The sequence below is a fragment of the Macaca nemestrina genome, chromosome 1, assembly GCF_043159975.1.
Source record: "Macaca nemestrina isolate mMacNem1 chromosome 1, mMacNem.hap1, whole genome shotgun sequence".
Lineage (NCBI taxonomy): Eukaryota > Metazoa > Chordata > Mammalia > Primates > Cercopithecidae > Macaca > Macaca nemestrina.
Window position 1 is genome coordinate 121,929,513 of NC_092125.1, and position 18,015 is coordinate 121,947,527.

The 18,015-nt window shown below is 36.5% G+C and overlaps 1 protein-coding gene across 11 annotated transcripts in view; it reads left to right on the plus strand.

The window, feature by feature from the left end:
* The window catches only part of LOC105479220 (DNA damage regulated autophagy modulator 2), a 32,231-nt gene that overhangs the window by 3,663 nt on the left and 10,553 nt on the right, over positions 1-18,015 (plus strand). For 4 of the 11 annotated variants that reach the window (XM_011737123.3, XM_011737125.3, XM_071095922.1 and 1 more), the window contains 6 exons: positions 4,092-4,236; positions 9,360-9,427; positions 10,784-10,923; positions 14,963-15,140; positions 15,688-15,770; positions 16,739-16,831. In XM_011737123.3, the coding sequence (XP_011735425.1) occupies positions 4,106-4,236; positions 9,360-9,427; positions 10,784-10,923; positions 14,963-15,140; positions 15,688-15,770; positions 16,739-16,831 (693 nt within the window). In that variant the 5' untranslated portion in view covers positions 4,092-4,105. Of the gene's footprint in view, positions 1-1,074; positions 1,312-4,091; positions 4,237-9,359; positions 9,428-10,783; positions 10,924-14,962; positions 15,141-15,687; positions 15,771-16,738; positions 16,832-17,366; positions 17,728-18,015 lie in introns of those variants that run through there. The other 7 variants (XM_011737128.3, XM_024792058.2, XM_071096056.1 and 4 more) reach the window with 3 other exon arrangements.

An 18,015-nucleotide genomic window follows, 5' to 3' on the forward strand; every position in this document is an offset into this window, starting at 1 on the left:
TGTCTGTGGAAGATAACATTTGAACTTTTGAAGAAAAGGAAGGATTTAGACATGTAAAACAACAAAGGGGCAGGAGATTTTGCTACTAGCAATGAGGTGGACAAAATATTTGAAAATCCCTTTTACCAGTACACCAAAATGCTGAATAAATTAGCTCATTAAATTCATGACAGGTCTTCTACGAAAGACAGGGAAATCTCCAGGGCTAAAAAGTTAAAAAAAAAAAAAAAAAGCCGAAACTAGAATAGTATACTAGCAGTATATTTCCTTTGTGGGCATTTGGCTGATGGCAGAAGTAAAGCACAATCAGGGACAGGTGACAGGCTGCTCTCTACCCAAAGCAGAGAGATAGAATTCATACCCCTGTAACCTCCCAGGCACATAGCTCCAATGGGTGCCATTCCATGGTAGTTGGTGTAAATGGTACCTGTGTTTCAGTGGGTGATGTTTTCATAGAATAAAGTTTAAGTATTTCCACTTGAAATTGTACAACTCATGGTATTGGAGAAGCACCTTCCCCCAACTTCAGCCAGGACCCACAAAAGTCTACACACTCAGTCATAGGTGGGCCAGAAAAATCTCTCCCTCCTGGCAAAGGGAGGTCACAAAGAAATTTGTTCATTTTCATCACAGCTCCAGGTGGGGGAATAAAGATACCACCTGAAAACTTGAAACTGGAGGGTCTGCCATCACTCATAGTCAAAAAGTTCAAATTCACATACCTACACGGTCTGAAAAACCAGAAGCCAAGAAATTAACATAAAGTTGGCCCGGGTTGCTGATGTGCCATACTCTCTGGAAAAAACAAATACGGATCCTCTCTGTAATGACTCACCCTTAGTTAAGCCTTTTAGGATACTTCCAGATTTTAAGATTGTCCAATATAGGCTCAGAGTCAAAAACTGTAAAACATGTACAAGGGACAGCTAAACTGACATAGACCCCTAAGGATTTATGGGAATGATCAGAAACAGAAATTAACATTTAAAGAGATGAAAAATGAAAAATTTAAAGATCTTAGAAATGACTCAAAATTATGTAAATTAAGAACTCTTGTCCTGGAAACCTATACAGGCGAAAGCACCAATAGGATTTTGGCAAGGACTTGTCATGATTAACTGAATAGATGAAGAAAAAAGATATTGATGGGGTGTTAAGGACTGACAAGGAAAAAGGAAGAGAAAAGAGAAGATTATGAAATGCAAGTGTATATATTTAGCAGCAAATCAGATGGCCAGAGTAAATGACAAATACGAATCAAAAATGGCTGAGATTTCATTCTTTGGAAAGTCAGTCTCAGATGAGGAAGCTGTAAGTATTCACAAAGTTCATGGGAAACACTAAATTTCTTTAGGTCATCAAAAAATATGAGAAGATGCACCTTCAAACATGAAATTTTTCTCACATACATAGGAGTATTCTAATTTAAAAGTATTCCTATATTTTAAAAAATTAAATTAAAAAAATTAAAAGCATGAAGTTGTTCCAGTGTTTCTTGATTCACATCGTTGACTCATTATTACTTAATAACATCCTTAGTCTGGAATTCAAGGAAGAAAGTGGTGATGTGTGGTATGGGGGTATTTAGGCCCTCTGTCTCTGCCCCCACTCCCGCCGCCCCCATGTAAGAGCTGGAAATATAATAGTGAACACAACAGTTGTTTCCTGCTCTCACAGAACTTAAAGTTTAGTGAGGAAGTGAAAACCAAACAAGCAAGTTAAATGTAATGAGTGCTCTGGTTGGGGAAGTAAAGGGTGCTGTTAAAAACAAAGCAGGGACACTCAACTGAAGCTGGAAAGATTGAGCCTTGAAAAACACATAAAAGTTAACTGGGTAGGTAGTGTTGTAGTCACCATGAAGTTCTGAAGGTGTGCTAGAGAGCATGACACATTTGAAGATCTGCAAGAAATATGCTATGGCAGTGTGGCATAGTTGATTGGGCATTAGAATCAAATTGCTTGAGTTTGAATCCTGTCTCCACCACATCCAGCTCTATGACTTTGGGCAGTTGTCTTAACCACTGTAATTCTGTTGAGGAAAGTACGTTATTTCATGTAATTAAGGTGTTTAGTAAACACTGGTAAGGCATAGTAAATGCTAGGTGTTTGCTTTTATAATAATGATGAGATAATGATAGCTAGAGCAAAGAATTGAGAACCAAGCATGGCCAGAGGTGAATATAGAAAGATAAGTAAAGACAGGCCATGCACGGTGGCTCATACCTATAATCCCAGCACTTTGGGAGACCAAGGCAGGTGGATCACTTGAGGTCAGGAATTCGAGACCAGCCTGGCCAATGTGGTGAAACCCCATCTCTACTAAAAATACAAAAATTAGCTGGACATAGTGGCAGACGCCTGTAATCCCAGCTACACAGGAGGCTGAGGCAGGAGAATCTTGAACCTAGGAGGCTGAGGTTGCAGTGAGCTGAGATTGCGCCATTGCACTTTAGCCTGGGTGTCACGGTGACACTCTGGCTCAAAAAAAAAAAAAAAAAAAGATAAGACAGACGATGCAAGGACCTTATGGACCATGTTAAGGAGGAAAGACTAAGGGCGTAGGGGAAACCATTGTAGGAGAATAAGGTGATCAGATTGGTATTTTGAAATTAGAAGGATTATTTTGGTTTTAGAATGGAGTCTAGATTGGTTTGGTCAAGACTGGAGGAGGACTGAGTAATAATAGAAAAACTAGGCTGGACTGGGTGGCTCATACCTATAATTCCAGCAGTTTGGGAGGCTGAAGTGGGAGGATTTCTTGAGCCCAGGAGTTTGATACCAGCCTGGGCAGCATAATGAGACCTCATCTCTACAAATAACAAAGTTAGCTGGGCATGGTGGTGCATACTTGTGGTCTCAGCTACTTGGGAGGCTCAGGTGGGAGGATCACTTGAGCCAGGGAGGTCAAGGCTGCTGTTAGCTGTGATTGCACCACTGCACTCCAGCGTGGGCAACAGAGTGAGGCCTTGTCTCAAAAAAAAAAAAGAGGAAGAAAAACCAACCAAAGTGTTTTTCCTGTTCTCTCACTCAATAATCAACACAATACTTCTGTGATCATCAAGAAGTATGGAGATTTCTCTCCACCAGCCGACACCAATTGGATGTCCCCTAATTCAAATCTGATGGTATCTACCTAGAGATAGCATCAGATTGCACGGGTTGAGGGCCCAGTCCCACTAGACTACCTCCCAACTTCTGACACCAATCACAAGCCTGGGTTGTCTTACCCATGTTTCTAACTGACTGGCTGTAAACCAAGGTTCCCACTACCCACTCCTTGTGTTTGATTAATTTGCTAGAGTGGTTCACAGAACTCAGAGAAACGCTTATATTTACCAGACGCACAAGGCAAGGGATACGGAAAGGGGTACGGAGCTTCTGCACCCTCTCTGGGTATGCCATCCTTCAGGAATCTCCGCATACTTGGCTATCTAGAAGTTCTCTCAACCCAGTGCTTTTGGGTTTTTATGGGTTACACAGGCACGATCAACTTAACTGTCATCCTCTCTCTCTGCCTTCCTGGAATTGGGGATGGAGGACTAAATATCCAACCCTGTAATTATGCCTTGGTCTTTCCTGTGACCAGCTCCCATCCTAAAACTATCTATGAACTGCAAGCCTTATTAGTATATAGAAGACACTCCTATTACCCTGGAGATTCCAAGCGTTTTTAAGAGCTTTTTGCCAGGAAATGGGATGAAGACCAAATACATATATATTTCACAATATCACAGGTACCCCTTAGGAAGTTATAATCAACCAAGAGATGATGGTGGTTTGGGTAAAGTAATGACAGTGAAGATGGAGAAAAAGGGTAGATTTGAAATAAATTTAGGAGGAAGTATAAACAGTCCTTGGTACTTTCCATGGGAAGATGGGACAAGAAAGCGGGTGTCTAGCTATGTCAAGTGGGTGAATCTTGGTTCCACTCACTAAGAAAGGGAAGGAGAGCGAGTGTTAGGGTATGGCATGAGGGATGATTTCAGAGGTGAAACAGCTTGGGGTGGTAAATACAAGGCTGTGGGGTGTGGATGGCTAAAGTAGGGTGAGGAAACCCTTGTGAATTTTCTAATATGTTTTTTCTATTTCAGAAAACCTGTTTGAAATGTGGTGGTTTCAGCAAGGCCTAAGTTTCCTTCCTTCAGCTCTTGTAATTTGGACATCTGCTGCTTTCATATTTTCATACATTACTGCAGTAACACTCCACCATATAGACCCAGCTTTACCTTATATCAGGTAAGTGAAATGTATTCTTTAGATAGGAGACTCTTTATGTCTCATTCTTATTTTAACATTGAAGCCGACATTTAATGTCAACCTTTTAAAAATCAGATTTTACACTGGCATTGCAACAATAAAGAAAATATATAAAGGAACTTAAATTTGGCTTTTCCTTTGTGATAAATGTAGAGACGGCTCAGTAAGATTCAGTTTGTGAACTGGTTATTGAACTGTGACTCCTTAGTGCCTTGTTTTCTAAGTAAGTATTTGAAGTTATTTCAGAATATAGAATTGGAATTATTCTCCCCTTAAAGTAAAAAAAAAAAAAAAAGCTACAAACAATAATAATAATAATATGAAAAGATAATGGAAACAACAAGCATTTCTTGATATACTTACTACATATGAAGTAATTTTCTTTTTTTTTTTTTTTTTTGGAGATGGAGTCTTGCTCTGTTGCCCAGGCTGGAGTGCAGTGGTGCAATCTCAGCTCACTGCAACCTCCACCTCCTGGGTTCAAGCGATTCTTCTGCCTCAGACTCCTGAGTAGCTGGAATTACAGGCGTGTACCATTACGCCCAGCTAATTTTTTTATTTTTTGTATTTTTAGTAGAGATGGGGTTTCACGATGTTGGTCAGGCTGGTCTTGAACTCCTGACTTCATGATCCACCCGCCTCAGCCTCCCAAGGTGCTGGGATTAACAGATGTGAGCCACCATGCCCAAAACTTTGTGTTTTTTTTTTTTTTTTCTTTTTTTCTCTTTTTTTGACATGGAGTCTCACACTGTTGCCCAGGTTGGAGTACAGTGGCATAGTCTCGGTTCACTGCAACCTCCGCCTCCCAGGTTCAAGTGATTCCCCTGCCTCAGCCTCTTGAGTCACTGGGATTACAGGCATACGCCACCACGCCCGACTAACTTTTGTATTTTTAGTGGAGTCGGGGTTTCACAATGTTGGTCAGGCTAGTCTTGAACTTCTGACCTCATGATCCGCCCACCTTGGCCTCCCAAAGTGCTGGGATTGCAGGCATGAGCCACTGCGCCCAGCCTCGTAGAAAGTAATTTTCTAAGCATTCTTCATGTCCTAAATAGTTGAATCCTTACAACAACTGGATAAGATAGGAACTATGATCCTCATTTGAGAGAGAAGGAAATGAGGCCCAGAGAGGTGAAGTTATTTGCTCATTAACATACAACTCAGTTAGTGTTGGAACCAAGAATTAAACCTGGACAGTTTGACTCTAGAAGCTAGGCTCTTACTCTTTATGCTGCCTAGATATTTTTGACGTATTAAGTATCAAAATTGATCGATAACATTTTTGAAATCTCACAATGAATGAAGAAGGGATAGTCAGTTGCATATGCTCTTTTTTTACACTTGATCTTAGCCAAAAGGCCAAGAAGCTATAATAACCCTCTTTTTTTAAAATTGCAATGGCAGTAATTATTACAACAAATTTTAAATAATATCAGAGTGATTACAAAAATGAAAAGCAAAAATCCCTTCCTGACACCCTCCAATTTCAATACCCTAGAGACAATTCATAGTTTGGTAGATTTCCTTCCAGAGTTTGGTTTGTTTTATCTTATTATCCTGTATGTACAAAACTCTCTCTTTTTTTTCTCCTCCTTTCTCACTTTTTTGGGTTTTTAATTTTGTTTCGTGTGTAAAAAGTGATAGGATGTTGACAGAAATTGCTTACTTATTCTTTCTTCCATTTTTTTGGCTGTTACAAACAGTGCTATAATGAAGGTTTTATTACATATAACTTTACATAGTGATATTGATGTGAGGTAGATTTCTAGAAGTGAGATTGCTAGATAGGTAATAGGGCATCTACATTTTTCATTTGACATTTCTAGACATGCTTTTAAAAGTATTGCATCTATTTATACATTCACAAAAAGGATATGAGGAAATCATAATCATATACATGGTTTCTGAGCTATTGAGGCTTAAATTTCTCTATAAAAGGTAAATAAATTACATAGGGCAGAGAGATGAAGAAAGCATAATTATTAAAACATTGTTATTAAATATGATTAAGCAACTACTAATGGGTTTTAATCTAGATGATTTCACATGGAATATAGTTAGGTCCGCCCCTGAAAGTATTCAACCTCTATATGATGCTTTTGAAACATCGGTCTCTTCATAGAGATGCCAGATTTTGTTGCTATTGTTAAGTAATATTTTTTGTTTTGTTGTTGTTGTGGTTGTTTCATTTATTTGTTTACCTTCAGAAAAATAACCTTTCCAACACAGAAAATAGTAATCTTTTAAAGAATGATAAATTGGAAGGTTAAATTTATCTTTTAAAAATGTCAAGAAAAGATCTGGACATTACATGTTGTTTCTGCAGTGGTATGGATTGGCACAAAAGATATAAACAAATTGGATGCAGTTTGGGAAGATTTACAAAACCCAAAAATGTTTTAGAATTTAAGCTTCCATTTCGCGGAATAATTTGATAAATAATTACCACTCTGCTAGTGGAATAGGTAGCCTAAGGAGCCACACCATTCTTTAGTAACTCCAGAAGGTACATATTTAACATTTGTGAGGGTCTTTCACAGTATTTTTTTTCTCCATCTGAGAACTTGTCTGCTTTCATTTTGAAGAACTTTTAGTACAGTCAGCCCTCCGTATCCATAGTTCCACTTCTATACATCCAGTCAATCACAGATTGAAAATATTCTGCAGAAATTCCATCAGGTTCCAAAACTTGAGTTTGCCAAGTGCCAAGTACTTTGTTGAATCCACAGGAATGAAGTGCTGTGTATTAGATGTTATAAGTAATCTAGAGATAATTTAAAGCATATGGGAAGATGTGCATAGGTTATATGCAAATACTACACCATTTTATGTAAGAGACTTGAGCATCCCCAGGTTTTGTTATCTGATGGGGGTCCTGGAACCAGTCCCCCACAGATACCAAGGGACTACTGTAATATAAAATGCCACTTAGTTCTTTCTCAGAGTTTCACTTCCTTGATGGTACTGCATGTGATTTTCTTTAAAAAGCACCCTAGGCACATCTTTTTCTGTTCTGCCCCTTCTGCTTTTTAATTTTTCTGCTGTTGAACTTAGTATTACCCTGAGGTCTTTCTCCAACATTCTGACATACATATTTAAACTCTAGTACTTATTTTTATTTCTTGTAGGCTCATTTCCTTCATCTGCAAAATGATTAAACTAGCTAGTCTGCAAAATTCTTTTCAGTTCATAGATCCTATCCAAAAGGTTTAGCTGTTAGCCTGGGCAACAGAGCGAGACTCTGTCTCAAAAAAAAAAAAGTTTAGCTGTTAACAGCCCCAGTGGACATAACCAAATGTAAATTTCACTTCAAAGGCAATTTTGCTATAAGTGTGCTTCAGGTGTTCTCTTAGTTGGTTCAAGTAGTGGATGCCCAAGGGAGTGACTAGCCACTGGGGTAAGAGAAGAAATATTACAACATCTATGTATATTTTTAATCTAAAAACATTTAAACTTTGCCAACATTTAACATATACAATAATGATAACATATATTTTGATGTTAGAAGGTCAGACATTTTTTGGTGATGCTGTGACCACTGAGATGAAGTGCTGTGATAATGAGGTGATGGGCATGGCTGTTTTCATTTGTAGGCCAGTGTTTGTCATTCTGTCCTGAGCCAAAGGAAGAAACACTCTTAGCCAACCATCCTGGAAATGCATGCCTTTGTTAACTTACATGTACCATTTGAAGTATATCTATGAAAATTATGGATTTCTTTTTTGTAAGAATAATACATATATATTGTGGAAAATTTGAAAAGTAGAAGGAACTTCTACTTTTTTATTCCCTCCTCCTGAAGATGGTCAAAGTACCAAAATCTTTTGTATGTAAAAGATCTGTTTTGTTATTTTATAATTGTTTCTTTACAAATACATTATTTTTTGTTTCTCTATTTTCACTGCAGATTTTTATTTTTATTTTTTAAGAGAAAGACTCACGGAATTGTAAAGTTAGAAGCAGCAATCCTTACAATTCATGTTTAATATTTTCCATTTCCTAACACCCCTAATCTAAATGTTTACTAAATGTTATGGCTTCTTACCAGCTATAACTTTCTATTTCTTTTTTATCCCCATTGCATTGTCTTAGTTGAAACCCTGATTATCTCTTTCCTGTAGTATGTCAATTCAAGGCCAAAGACATTGTCTTTTTAATCTTTGTAGTAGTTTTAAGAAGGGGAAAAGAACTAATATTTAATGGGTATCTCCCATGAGCCTGCTACTGTGCTAGATACTTAACATGCATTACCATTACATTTCATCCTTATAGTGATATGATGAAGCTGGGAGGGAATGAATAGCCCCATTTTGCAAATGAAGGGAACAGTTTTAGGGAGATAAAAGGATGAACCTAAGGTCCTGCAGTAAGTAAGTGGTGGGGTTTTAATCTGCCTGGGTGTGTTGCATACTGCCCTGAAAGACAGGCATGTAAGTGGATACATTGCAATGCTGTGTGGTAAGTGAGTTTATGGAAGTTCAGAAAGCATGCTGTGTGAGTCACTATCTGCTAGAGGAGTCATCCAAGGTTATAGAGGGGAAGAGACTCAAAACTGGTCTTGAATGTAAGCTCTGCGAGGGCAGGGGCTTTGTCTATTTTACTTATCACTGTGTTCCCGTTTCTGAAATGGTGTCTGGCACATGGTAAGTACTTGATAATACTTTAAAAAATTGATCAGTAGGTTAATAGGTGTTAATTGAATACAGGCATAGTCAACAAAAGGTGCAAAAAGGCAGAGTTGTGAAAAGCCTGTGGTGTTTAAGGAGTATTCTGGTGGGACAGATAAATTCATCTGCCTGAATGATGGTCGGTCAATAACATAGTCTTAACATATCAAGGATAGCTTTTTAAAAATTAGTATATATTGATTTCTACTATGTGGAAGAGAAATAATCTTAAAAATGATGTGAGTAGAAAGTGAAGTAGGCAGATATTTGTGAACTCAAATTGTCATGTTCTCTGTGTAAAATGATATGAGTTGAACTCATGGACTTATAAAAGATTAGAGGTTTGAAGTAACTCCTGGTATTCTTATCCCTTAGAAGAAATATATGTGTCTATCTAGTGTGAGAAATGCACATATCTTCCTTTTTTTCTTTCAGTGACACTGGTACACTGGCTCCAGAAAAATGCTTATTTGGGGCAATGCTAAATATTGCGGCAGTTTTATGTAAGTATTGAAAGTGATTTTAACAATAATACTTAATAGCCAAATTGCTACTGTATTTTCTTCTTTCAACACCGGAGTGTTACTTGTTTTACTTTCTAGTTATATTTGAGAGTATGTTATCACTAAATAATTGATCATAATTATGCTCCTTTTAAAAGATAAACACTTTTCTAGAAATGTTGACTTATGGGAATAAACCTTTAAAAAATATGTATAGGATTATTCTACTATTCATTCAAATGGAAGTTGTTAAGTATAACCATATATTCCTTGAGGACTGTAGTGGACTTCTTAAGCAACCAGTAAGGAACAAAGAGTTGTGGATGCAGCTGACCACAACTAATCCTAACTAAATTCCTTTGGGATAAGCAGTTTAGGTGTTTGAGAATAAAGATGGAACCATGTTTTGATTTTTGAGCAACATTCTAATGCTAAAGGGATAGAGTTGCTACTGAAGTATTTCATGGCCCTGTTTATTTTGAACCAAATTTTTATTAATGGTTTACGCACATATTTTTCCATCAAGTGTGATTGTTTTAAATATTTGCATTCTTCTGTATGATGTTTATTATTTGCTTGGGTCAAAAATGGAAATCAGGAAGATAATTCAACTTAAAGAAGTTCGTCTCATGACCAAACTCTTTAGAAACACGTCTTTACCAGCATATCTCTGTAATGCTTTCTACACTGTTGAATTCTCTGGCAATATTTCTGCAGTGGAAAATTTGATTTAGCTAGTCCTTGACTGATAAATATGGTAAGGTGGGCTTTTCCCCCTGTGTAATTGGCTGCTATATCTTATTGAGCCAAGTTGTAATTTGAAATAAAATGATATGAGAGTGACACAAATAAGCTTTTGGGTTTTTTGCCTATGCCCATTTTATCTATATTCTAGAACTAGTTACTTCTGATTCTGATGTTAATCATAAAAATATGTTGTGTTTTATATAACTATTTGTAAATATGAGACCCATGGAAGGCAAATGATTTGCTTAGTCACTGGAGACATCAGTAGTTCTGTAATACAACCTTAAGGCTCTCCAACATCCACAGCATGAGCCAGGCACACAGGTATGTGCCTACAGTCCCAACTATCTGGGAGGCTGAGTCCAATGGATCACTTGAGGTCAGGAGTTGGAGTCCAGCCTCTGCAACATAGAGAGACCCCCATCTCTTAAAAGCAAAAACAAAACTACAGCTATTTTGTCTTTTGTTTTTTTCTTTTTATTCTCTCTGGTTAATTTTAAAAGGAAAATCTGTGATTCTGGATAGCAGTGACATTTGTGAACTCTTCATTGGCAACTTTATTTCTTGGTTATTTATTACTTTGTTGTTTTTTGGATTATCTTTTCCCAGGCATTGCTACCATTTATGTTCGTTATAAGCAAGTTCATGCTCTGAGTCCTGAAGAGAACGTTATCATCAAATTAAACAAGGCTGGCCTTGTACTTGGAATACTGAGTTGTTTAGGACTTTCTGTTGTGGCAAACTTCCAGGTTTGTGTTCTAGCCCAGCATAGGTATTTTCCTTAATTACATAAATATACTATATATTAAAAGGGAAACCTGAAGCATTCAGTTACATGCTGATATTTCTTTACCTTAACAAAATAGAAATCACTTCCTTTAAATTATTTGACCCTATGAGAAATAGCTACTTGCACAACTAGAAAAATTCATATTTAAAAGTCTGAACAAATACAAATTATTTTAACTTTTTTTAAGGATCCACAGGACTATAGAGTCTTCATTACTATTTAGTTGGAGATTACTTCAACTCACTACTGAAACAAAATTGATACAAATTATAAGTGACACAATGACAGATTTTAAAAGTTTTGTTTTTAGCATGCCTAACAATTTATAATCATTTACCTATTTTATCTACTTGTTTGGATGTTTTCATTGATTGCCTGCATTCCTAGGTGTCCTGCCTTATATATGAGGAAATGAAAGGAAGAGCTGTAGGTCTTCTAAGCTTTTTCTCAGGAAAAAATAATGTCAAATACTTAATGTGAAAGTAGTGGTCAACCTTCATCAAATATTTTTCAGTTCTCCACAGAGAGAGCAGTAGGAAAGAAACACTGGGCTCAACTCTGAATACAAGTAAAAGTGGGAATTTATAGCTGTGGAGCAGGGTGCAGTGGTTAGTGGATGGAAAATTACTAAGCTGGAAACGTAAAGGTTAAGAAGGAATTCTGGTTAAACTGCCTTGGTTTGTTTTGTGTTGCTATAAAAGAATACTTCAGGCTGGGTAATTTATAAGAAAAGGGCTTTATTTGGCTCATGATTCTGCAGGTTGTACAAGAAGCATGATGCCAGCATCTGGTTATGATGAGGACTTCAGGAAGCTTACACATGATGGAAAGCAAAGCGGGAGCTGGTGTGTGCAGAGCTTTACGTGGCAAGGGAGGAAACAAGGGGGTGGTGGTGCCAGTCTCTTTTTAACAACCAGCTCTCACAGGAATGAATAGAGCGAGAACTCATTCACCACCCGCAACCCACCGCATCAGTCTATTCATGAGGGATCCATCCCTGTGACCCAGACACCTGCCATTAGGCCCCATTTCCAACATTGAGGATCAAATTGCAACTTGAGATTTGGAGGGGTCAAATGTCAAAACCATAGCGCTGACCTAATAGGATTCTTGGTGAAGGCAGACCAGGGTGATTAGACATCACTTGAGGCATGGTAGAGGTGATAATTATATTTATGGTGATCAGATATTGAGAATGGAGGATTATGGCTAAATTGAACAAGATTCTTGCTAAAATTGGACAATGCAGAGATGAGATGAACATGGCAACCCAGAAGTCAGGACCTAGTTGACAAGAGAGTTCAGAGTAAGCTGAGCTGGGTTTGGTGAAGGAGAGAATTTTTGTCACCTGACAGTAACTCATGTAATTCCATTGACATTCATGTTTGCTAGATATAGGGGTGCAGCAGGTGTGCACAGGTCAGAAAAAATGGACCCTGGAGAAAATGTAGTTTTGCTAGACATTATTTCCCAGCAGCCACTTTATACTATGAAAGGATACCAACAATTTGGGTGTACTACTAGCTAGCTGTCTGTGCCACAAATAGAGTTCTGCCTTCCCTAATCAGTTTCTGTAGCTCATTGTTAAAAAATGTTTTGGGGAATTTCAGTGTGAGGATGGTGATTCTCTGTCTCTTGGTCAATTTAACAATATTTCTCATCACTTTTATGGTAAAAATGGATCTCCAATATTTGTTTACACAGCCCAGCAAATGCTAATAGCAGTTCTTGATAGCACCCACACAAGCTGCCTTTCCACCTTTATCTCATTTACTTAAGGTAGCCTATATACTTTCTTTATTATTTTGCTTTTAGCTTTTATTCTAATTTACCTTCACCCCAAGAGTACCTATGGCCGTGTAATTTTGAATTAAATTACTTTTTCTCTTTTGTTAACATCTCTTCATGCAACTTTAGTTGCCCTCTTCATCTTTCACTGATGGCTTTATTGCTGGGCCCTGTTTATAACCAGATCCTGTAGCATTATGCAGATATCAAACGACTCTCTTTCTTTCTTTTTTTCTTTTTTACTCACCGCTATCCTAATGAGGATCTCCTTCCTTTCCAGAGTAAACGTTTACTACTTAAAATGGCGAGTGCGCTGCTTCCTCCTCCACTTCCCCCTTTTCTTTTGTGGGGACAAATTCTAGGTAATTTATACAGGAAAAATTTTACAAAACCAGGTCTATAAATGGTTTACCCTTGCAGATATTGGCTTGGAAGAGAGGCTAGCACTGTGTTTTAAATGGAGTCGGGACTTACTGGTTTTACTTCTTGAATATTTTTTGAAGACATTCACTTCTTTCCATTTCTGTCTTTACTTCCCTCCTTACTGTCTTATTCTCAGCTAGTTTAGATTTAATCATCTCTCATCTGAGCTACTGCCATAGCCTCCTCAATGGTTCCTGTGCATTCACTCTTACATTCCTTGAGTCATTTCTTCATATTGCAGTAAAAGTGATCTTTTGGAAATGTGTATATATCTCACTTTGCTTCCCTGTGTCCTTGCTTAAAGTTCTACAGGTTTAAAAATTATGTAGAAAGAGATACAATCAAGAGAGAAAGAAATAATTTGCTAAACCACCAAACTGCCTAACTCAAAGATCTTGTATGATCTGGCTGATGTCTACCTTTCAAGCCTAATTTTGCATTATTCCCCTTCTTAATGTCTCCATTGTATATATCACTTTTTGTGCTCCTTAAATAGGACAAGCTTATGTAATTCTCTTTCACATACTGTTTCCTCTGTTTGGTATGCCATAACGCCCTTTATATCCATGGTTGTAAATTTATTATTTTTATTTTTTAGTTGATGTATTTCTTTATTAATTACAAGCACAATGGTTTTGAAACGTTCACCGTTGTATTTCCAGCACCTAGCGTAGTACTTAGGACAAACATGCTTTCATTAATTATTTAGTAACTTATTGAGAGAGGTTAAAGGGACTATGCAGGATTATAAAAAATTCTGTTATTGCTATGGTTGCCTGCATTTAAAGAGATGCCTAATAATTGCTATAAAATGGTATTTGAAAAATCTAACTTAAAAAATAAAAATTGAATTTCTTTTAAAACAAATTTGTATATGTTCAGTAAAATAACTACATGGCAAGTGTCTTCACTGCCTACTTAGAGGAATTTTTTTCTTCATACAAAATTTATCAAAGGAGAGTAGTAAAAGTTTAGTAAGCAGAAATCTATATTAATTTTCTATGGCTGCCATAATAAAATATCAAACTGGGTGACTGAATAGAAATTTATTCTGTCAAAGTTTGGGAGGCCAGAAGTCTAAAATCAGGGTGTTGGTAGGGTTGATTCTCTATTGGAGGCTCAGAGGGAGAATCTGTTCCTGGCTTCTGGTGATTACCAGTAGTCCTTGGTGTTCCTTGGCTTATGGCAGCGTAACTATATAAAACCAATCAAGCTAGAGCCAAGGGAAAATGTTTCAATTTCTTGAGTCTTTAAATTTTATTTACAGTTAAATTGAATTTAAATGGAAACTCCCAGTCCCCAGCACTGCAGTCCATCCTAATCTTTTCTTACTGCACTGTGCTTTTCCTATGACACTTATCACCATGAGGCACACTGGAATTGCCTTATTTCTGAAGTTTATATTTATTGTTTGTGTATCTTTACTAAACTCAGAGCTGGATTTTTGCTGTTTTGTTCTCTAATGGATCTGAAGATTTAGAATAGTGCCTAGCACCTAATAGGCACCAAGTAAATATATTATTAAATGAAGAAAATAATAATTGAATAGTTCCTATTATATTTCCAGTGGAGATGTATGAAATAGTTTGGTATTACTATAATCCTCAGGTTTATGCTGAGTATTATGAGAGAAAATTACCTCAGAAAGTAATTTGTTTGTAGAGTTGGCTGAGCTTCTCTACTCAGTGAATGTCCTATTGAAATCTCTGACTTGTGCTTTTAAATGTTGTGTTGCCAATGTGTTCTGATTTTCTTTTATTGACGTATTTCTTCTCTCTATCTCTCAGAAAACAGCCCTTTTTGCTGCACATGTAAGTGGAGCTGTGCTTACCTTTGGTATGGGCTCATTATATATGTTTGTTCAGACCATCCTTTCCTACCAAATGCAGCCCAAAATCCATGGCAAGCAAGTCTTCTGGATCAGACTATTGTTGGTTATCTGGTGTGGAGTAAGTGCATTTAGCAGTATCCTTCACTGTACAATGTGACTACACTTGGAAAGGAATTGAATGACAAAATTTAAGTGAACACTATTGGTGCAGTGTAAGAAGCCTTTTTTTCTTTCTTTCTTTCGTTTTTTTTTTTTTTTTTTGTAGGAGAGATTCTTAGGTTCAGAACCCTAAACTAAAGAATTTGAAATATAAAATTCAGATTGTACATAGCACTTCAGTAATTGAGCTAGGAACAAAAATGTTAAGCCTGATCATACTCACTTTAAAGAAATGAGGGATGAGTAAATGCCATCTCTGAGAACCATTATTTAGTTAAAGATTATGATAGAACTGCTAATTTTCTGAACAAAGAGGTGGGATTTGACTGTGAGAACCATTTTGTTGTAACCCTCTGAGCAGCACATTTTGTTTTACAGTACCACTGCTGTGTAACATTAAGTCTTTAAGAAAATGGGTTCAGACCTTAGCAATAAATGTGTGAGTAATCCTTTTAGACTGTAAAGTTATCTTTGTTCTCTGAGGTCTTCTCTGAGATTCTTCCTTGACTTATGTTTTTATAGTGCTGACTTGCTCATCAATTTTGCACAGTGGCAATTTTGGGACTGATTTAGAGCAGAAACTCCATTGGAACCCCGAGGACAAAGTAAGAACTTATAGTCTATAAAACTTCGTTTTATATTAAAGATGGTTATTTTGGTTGATCTTGATGTGTTTTTCATTTCATCAGTAACAATGAAAGTCTTCTGGTGGAATAATCAGTTCTGTATTAAAATTATTTTCTGGATATGGTAGGGTTTATGTAGAACCTTCTATATTCTCCTGTTACCTGTGATCTGTAGATATTGTCAAAATATGAAGAGCACTGTGATGGCAAAAGAGTTTTCTGAGAAATTGACTCCCCTAAATGTGGGTATAGTATATAATATAGCCAACCACAATCATTTATGTTTTCAATACTTGTTTTCTGAATTGAAAAGACATCTCCCACTTTTTGTTATCTGGAAATTGATTATAGACTCTGCATTTAGGTTTCAGTATTGTCAATATCTGAATGTAGATAGCATCTTGGACCCTGAGAATAAAGGAAGGGGAACATATACTAAAGAATAAATTGAATTCCTCTGTTTTCACAAACCACTTGGTGGTGGTTTATTTAAGAATTAACCCCAAATTGGACATGTTTGTGGTAATGAATGAAATAATTTACTAGATTTTCCCAATTGTAACCCATATATTATTTAATATCATAAACACACCACTTACTAAGTTTATTCTGAGCATTGTTAAACTTTTCTTAGTCACATATTATGAATCTTATGGCTTTGGGTAAGGCAGTAGTAATTTCTCGTTTGTAGAGTAAAAATGATCCTGTTCTGTCTTAGCTATTTAAGTGGAAATTTTATTCGCTCCCAGTGAAATAAATAGAGTGTCATTTAGGAGGACTTCCTAATGCTGGCTCTTTAATTCTAGAGATATATGCCTGGTAAGTCAAGGGTTGATTTTCAGAAGCTCCATTGTTTTGTAAGAATTGTGTGTTTTTTATTTGAAACATAGTATATAGATCATTTAAATGAAATTTCACAAAACTGTTTTTTTTTTCCTCTGACTCAGGGTTATGTGCTTCACATGATCACTACCGCAGCAGAATGGTCTATGTCATTTTCCTTCTTTGGTTTTTTCCTGACTTACATTCGTGATTTTCAGGTAAGAAAACAGTATTAGCTTCATTCAGTGAGACTTCCTTCTCTTAGTCCAGGAAGGTGGACTAAGAGAACTTTCCATAGGCAACTCTCAGCCTTTTTGAAAATTAACTGTTTATGATTTGGTATCATAAACAAGTGATGTAACTTTTCAGGTAAATTGTTTCTGTGTTTAAAGAAGTAGTGTGTTGCTAGCAAGATTTAGCCTTGAAAATTGGGCTATAAAATAAATTTCAGAAATTCTTACATAGAAATTTTTATTGATTCTGTGTACTTTTACATAGGTCATTCTCAACATTATACTGATTCTTAGTAGAAACCAAAGAAAAACAAGGAACTTTATGAATACAGAAGCTTGGTTTTTCCAGATTTTAATTGGTACAAAGAAGATACCTTTGACAGTAAAACAGTTGTCTCACTCTTATTACCATTAGAATTGATTTACATTCGTAATCACAAGGTAGCCTATAGAACATATTGAAGGAGTGATCTCTCTTTAAGGAGGAAACTTCTATATATAATTTTCTTTTCTGTTCCAGAAAATTTCTTTACGGGTGGAAGCCAATTTACATGGATTAACCCTCTATGACACTGCACCTTGCCCTATTAACAGTGAACGAACACGGCTACTTTCCAGAGATATTTGATGAAAGGATAAAATATTTCTGTAATGATTATGATTCTCAGGGATTGGGGAAAGGTTCACAGAAGTTGCTTATTCTGCTCTGAAATTTTCAACCAGTTAATCAAGGCTGACAGTAACATTGATGAATACTGATAATCAGGAAACATGAAAGAAGCCATTTGATAGATTATTTTAAAGGATATCATCAAGAAGACTATTAAAAACACCTATGCCTATACTTTTCTATCCTAGAAAATAAAGTCGAAAGACTATGATATCATAGTTTTTTATACCTTATTTAAGAGAAACAACCTGACGTGCACCAATCAGTCTGCACATCCAGCCCTTCACATTTTATAAATTATTGTAGATCATATTTTGTTAGGAGCACTTTTATGAGAGACATTTTCCGTGACTAAATAATCAGCATTGGTCAGTAAATCCTTTAGAACTGGGTTTTGAAATGGGAGTTTTATCATATTAAATCATTTCTTATAGTCTTAATTTTTTGTTGTTGTTCTGGAATCTACTTGGAAAGTAGACCTGGATTCGTGTGAGCTCTT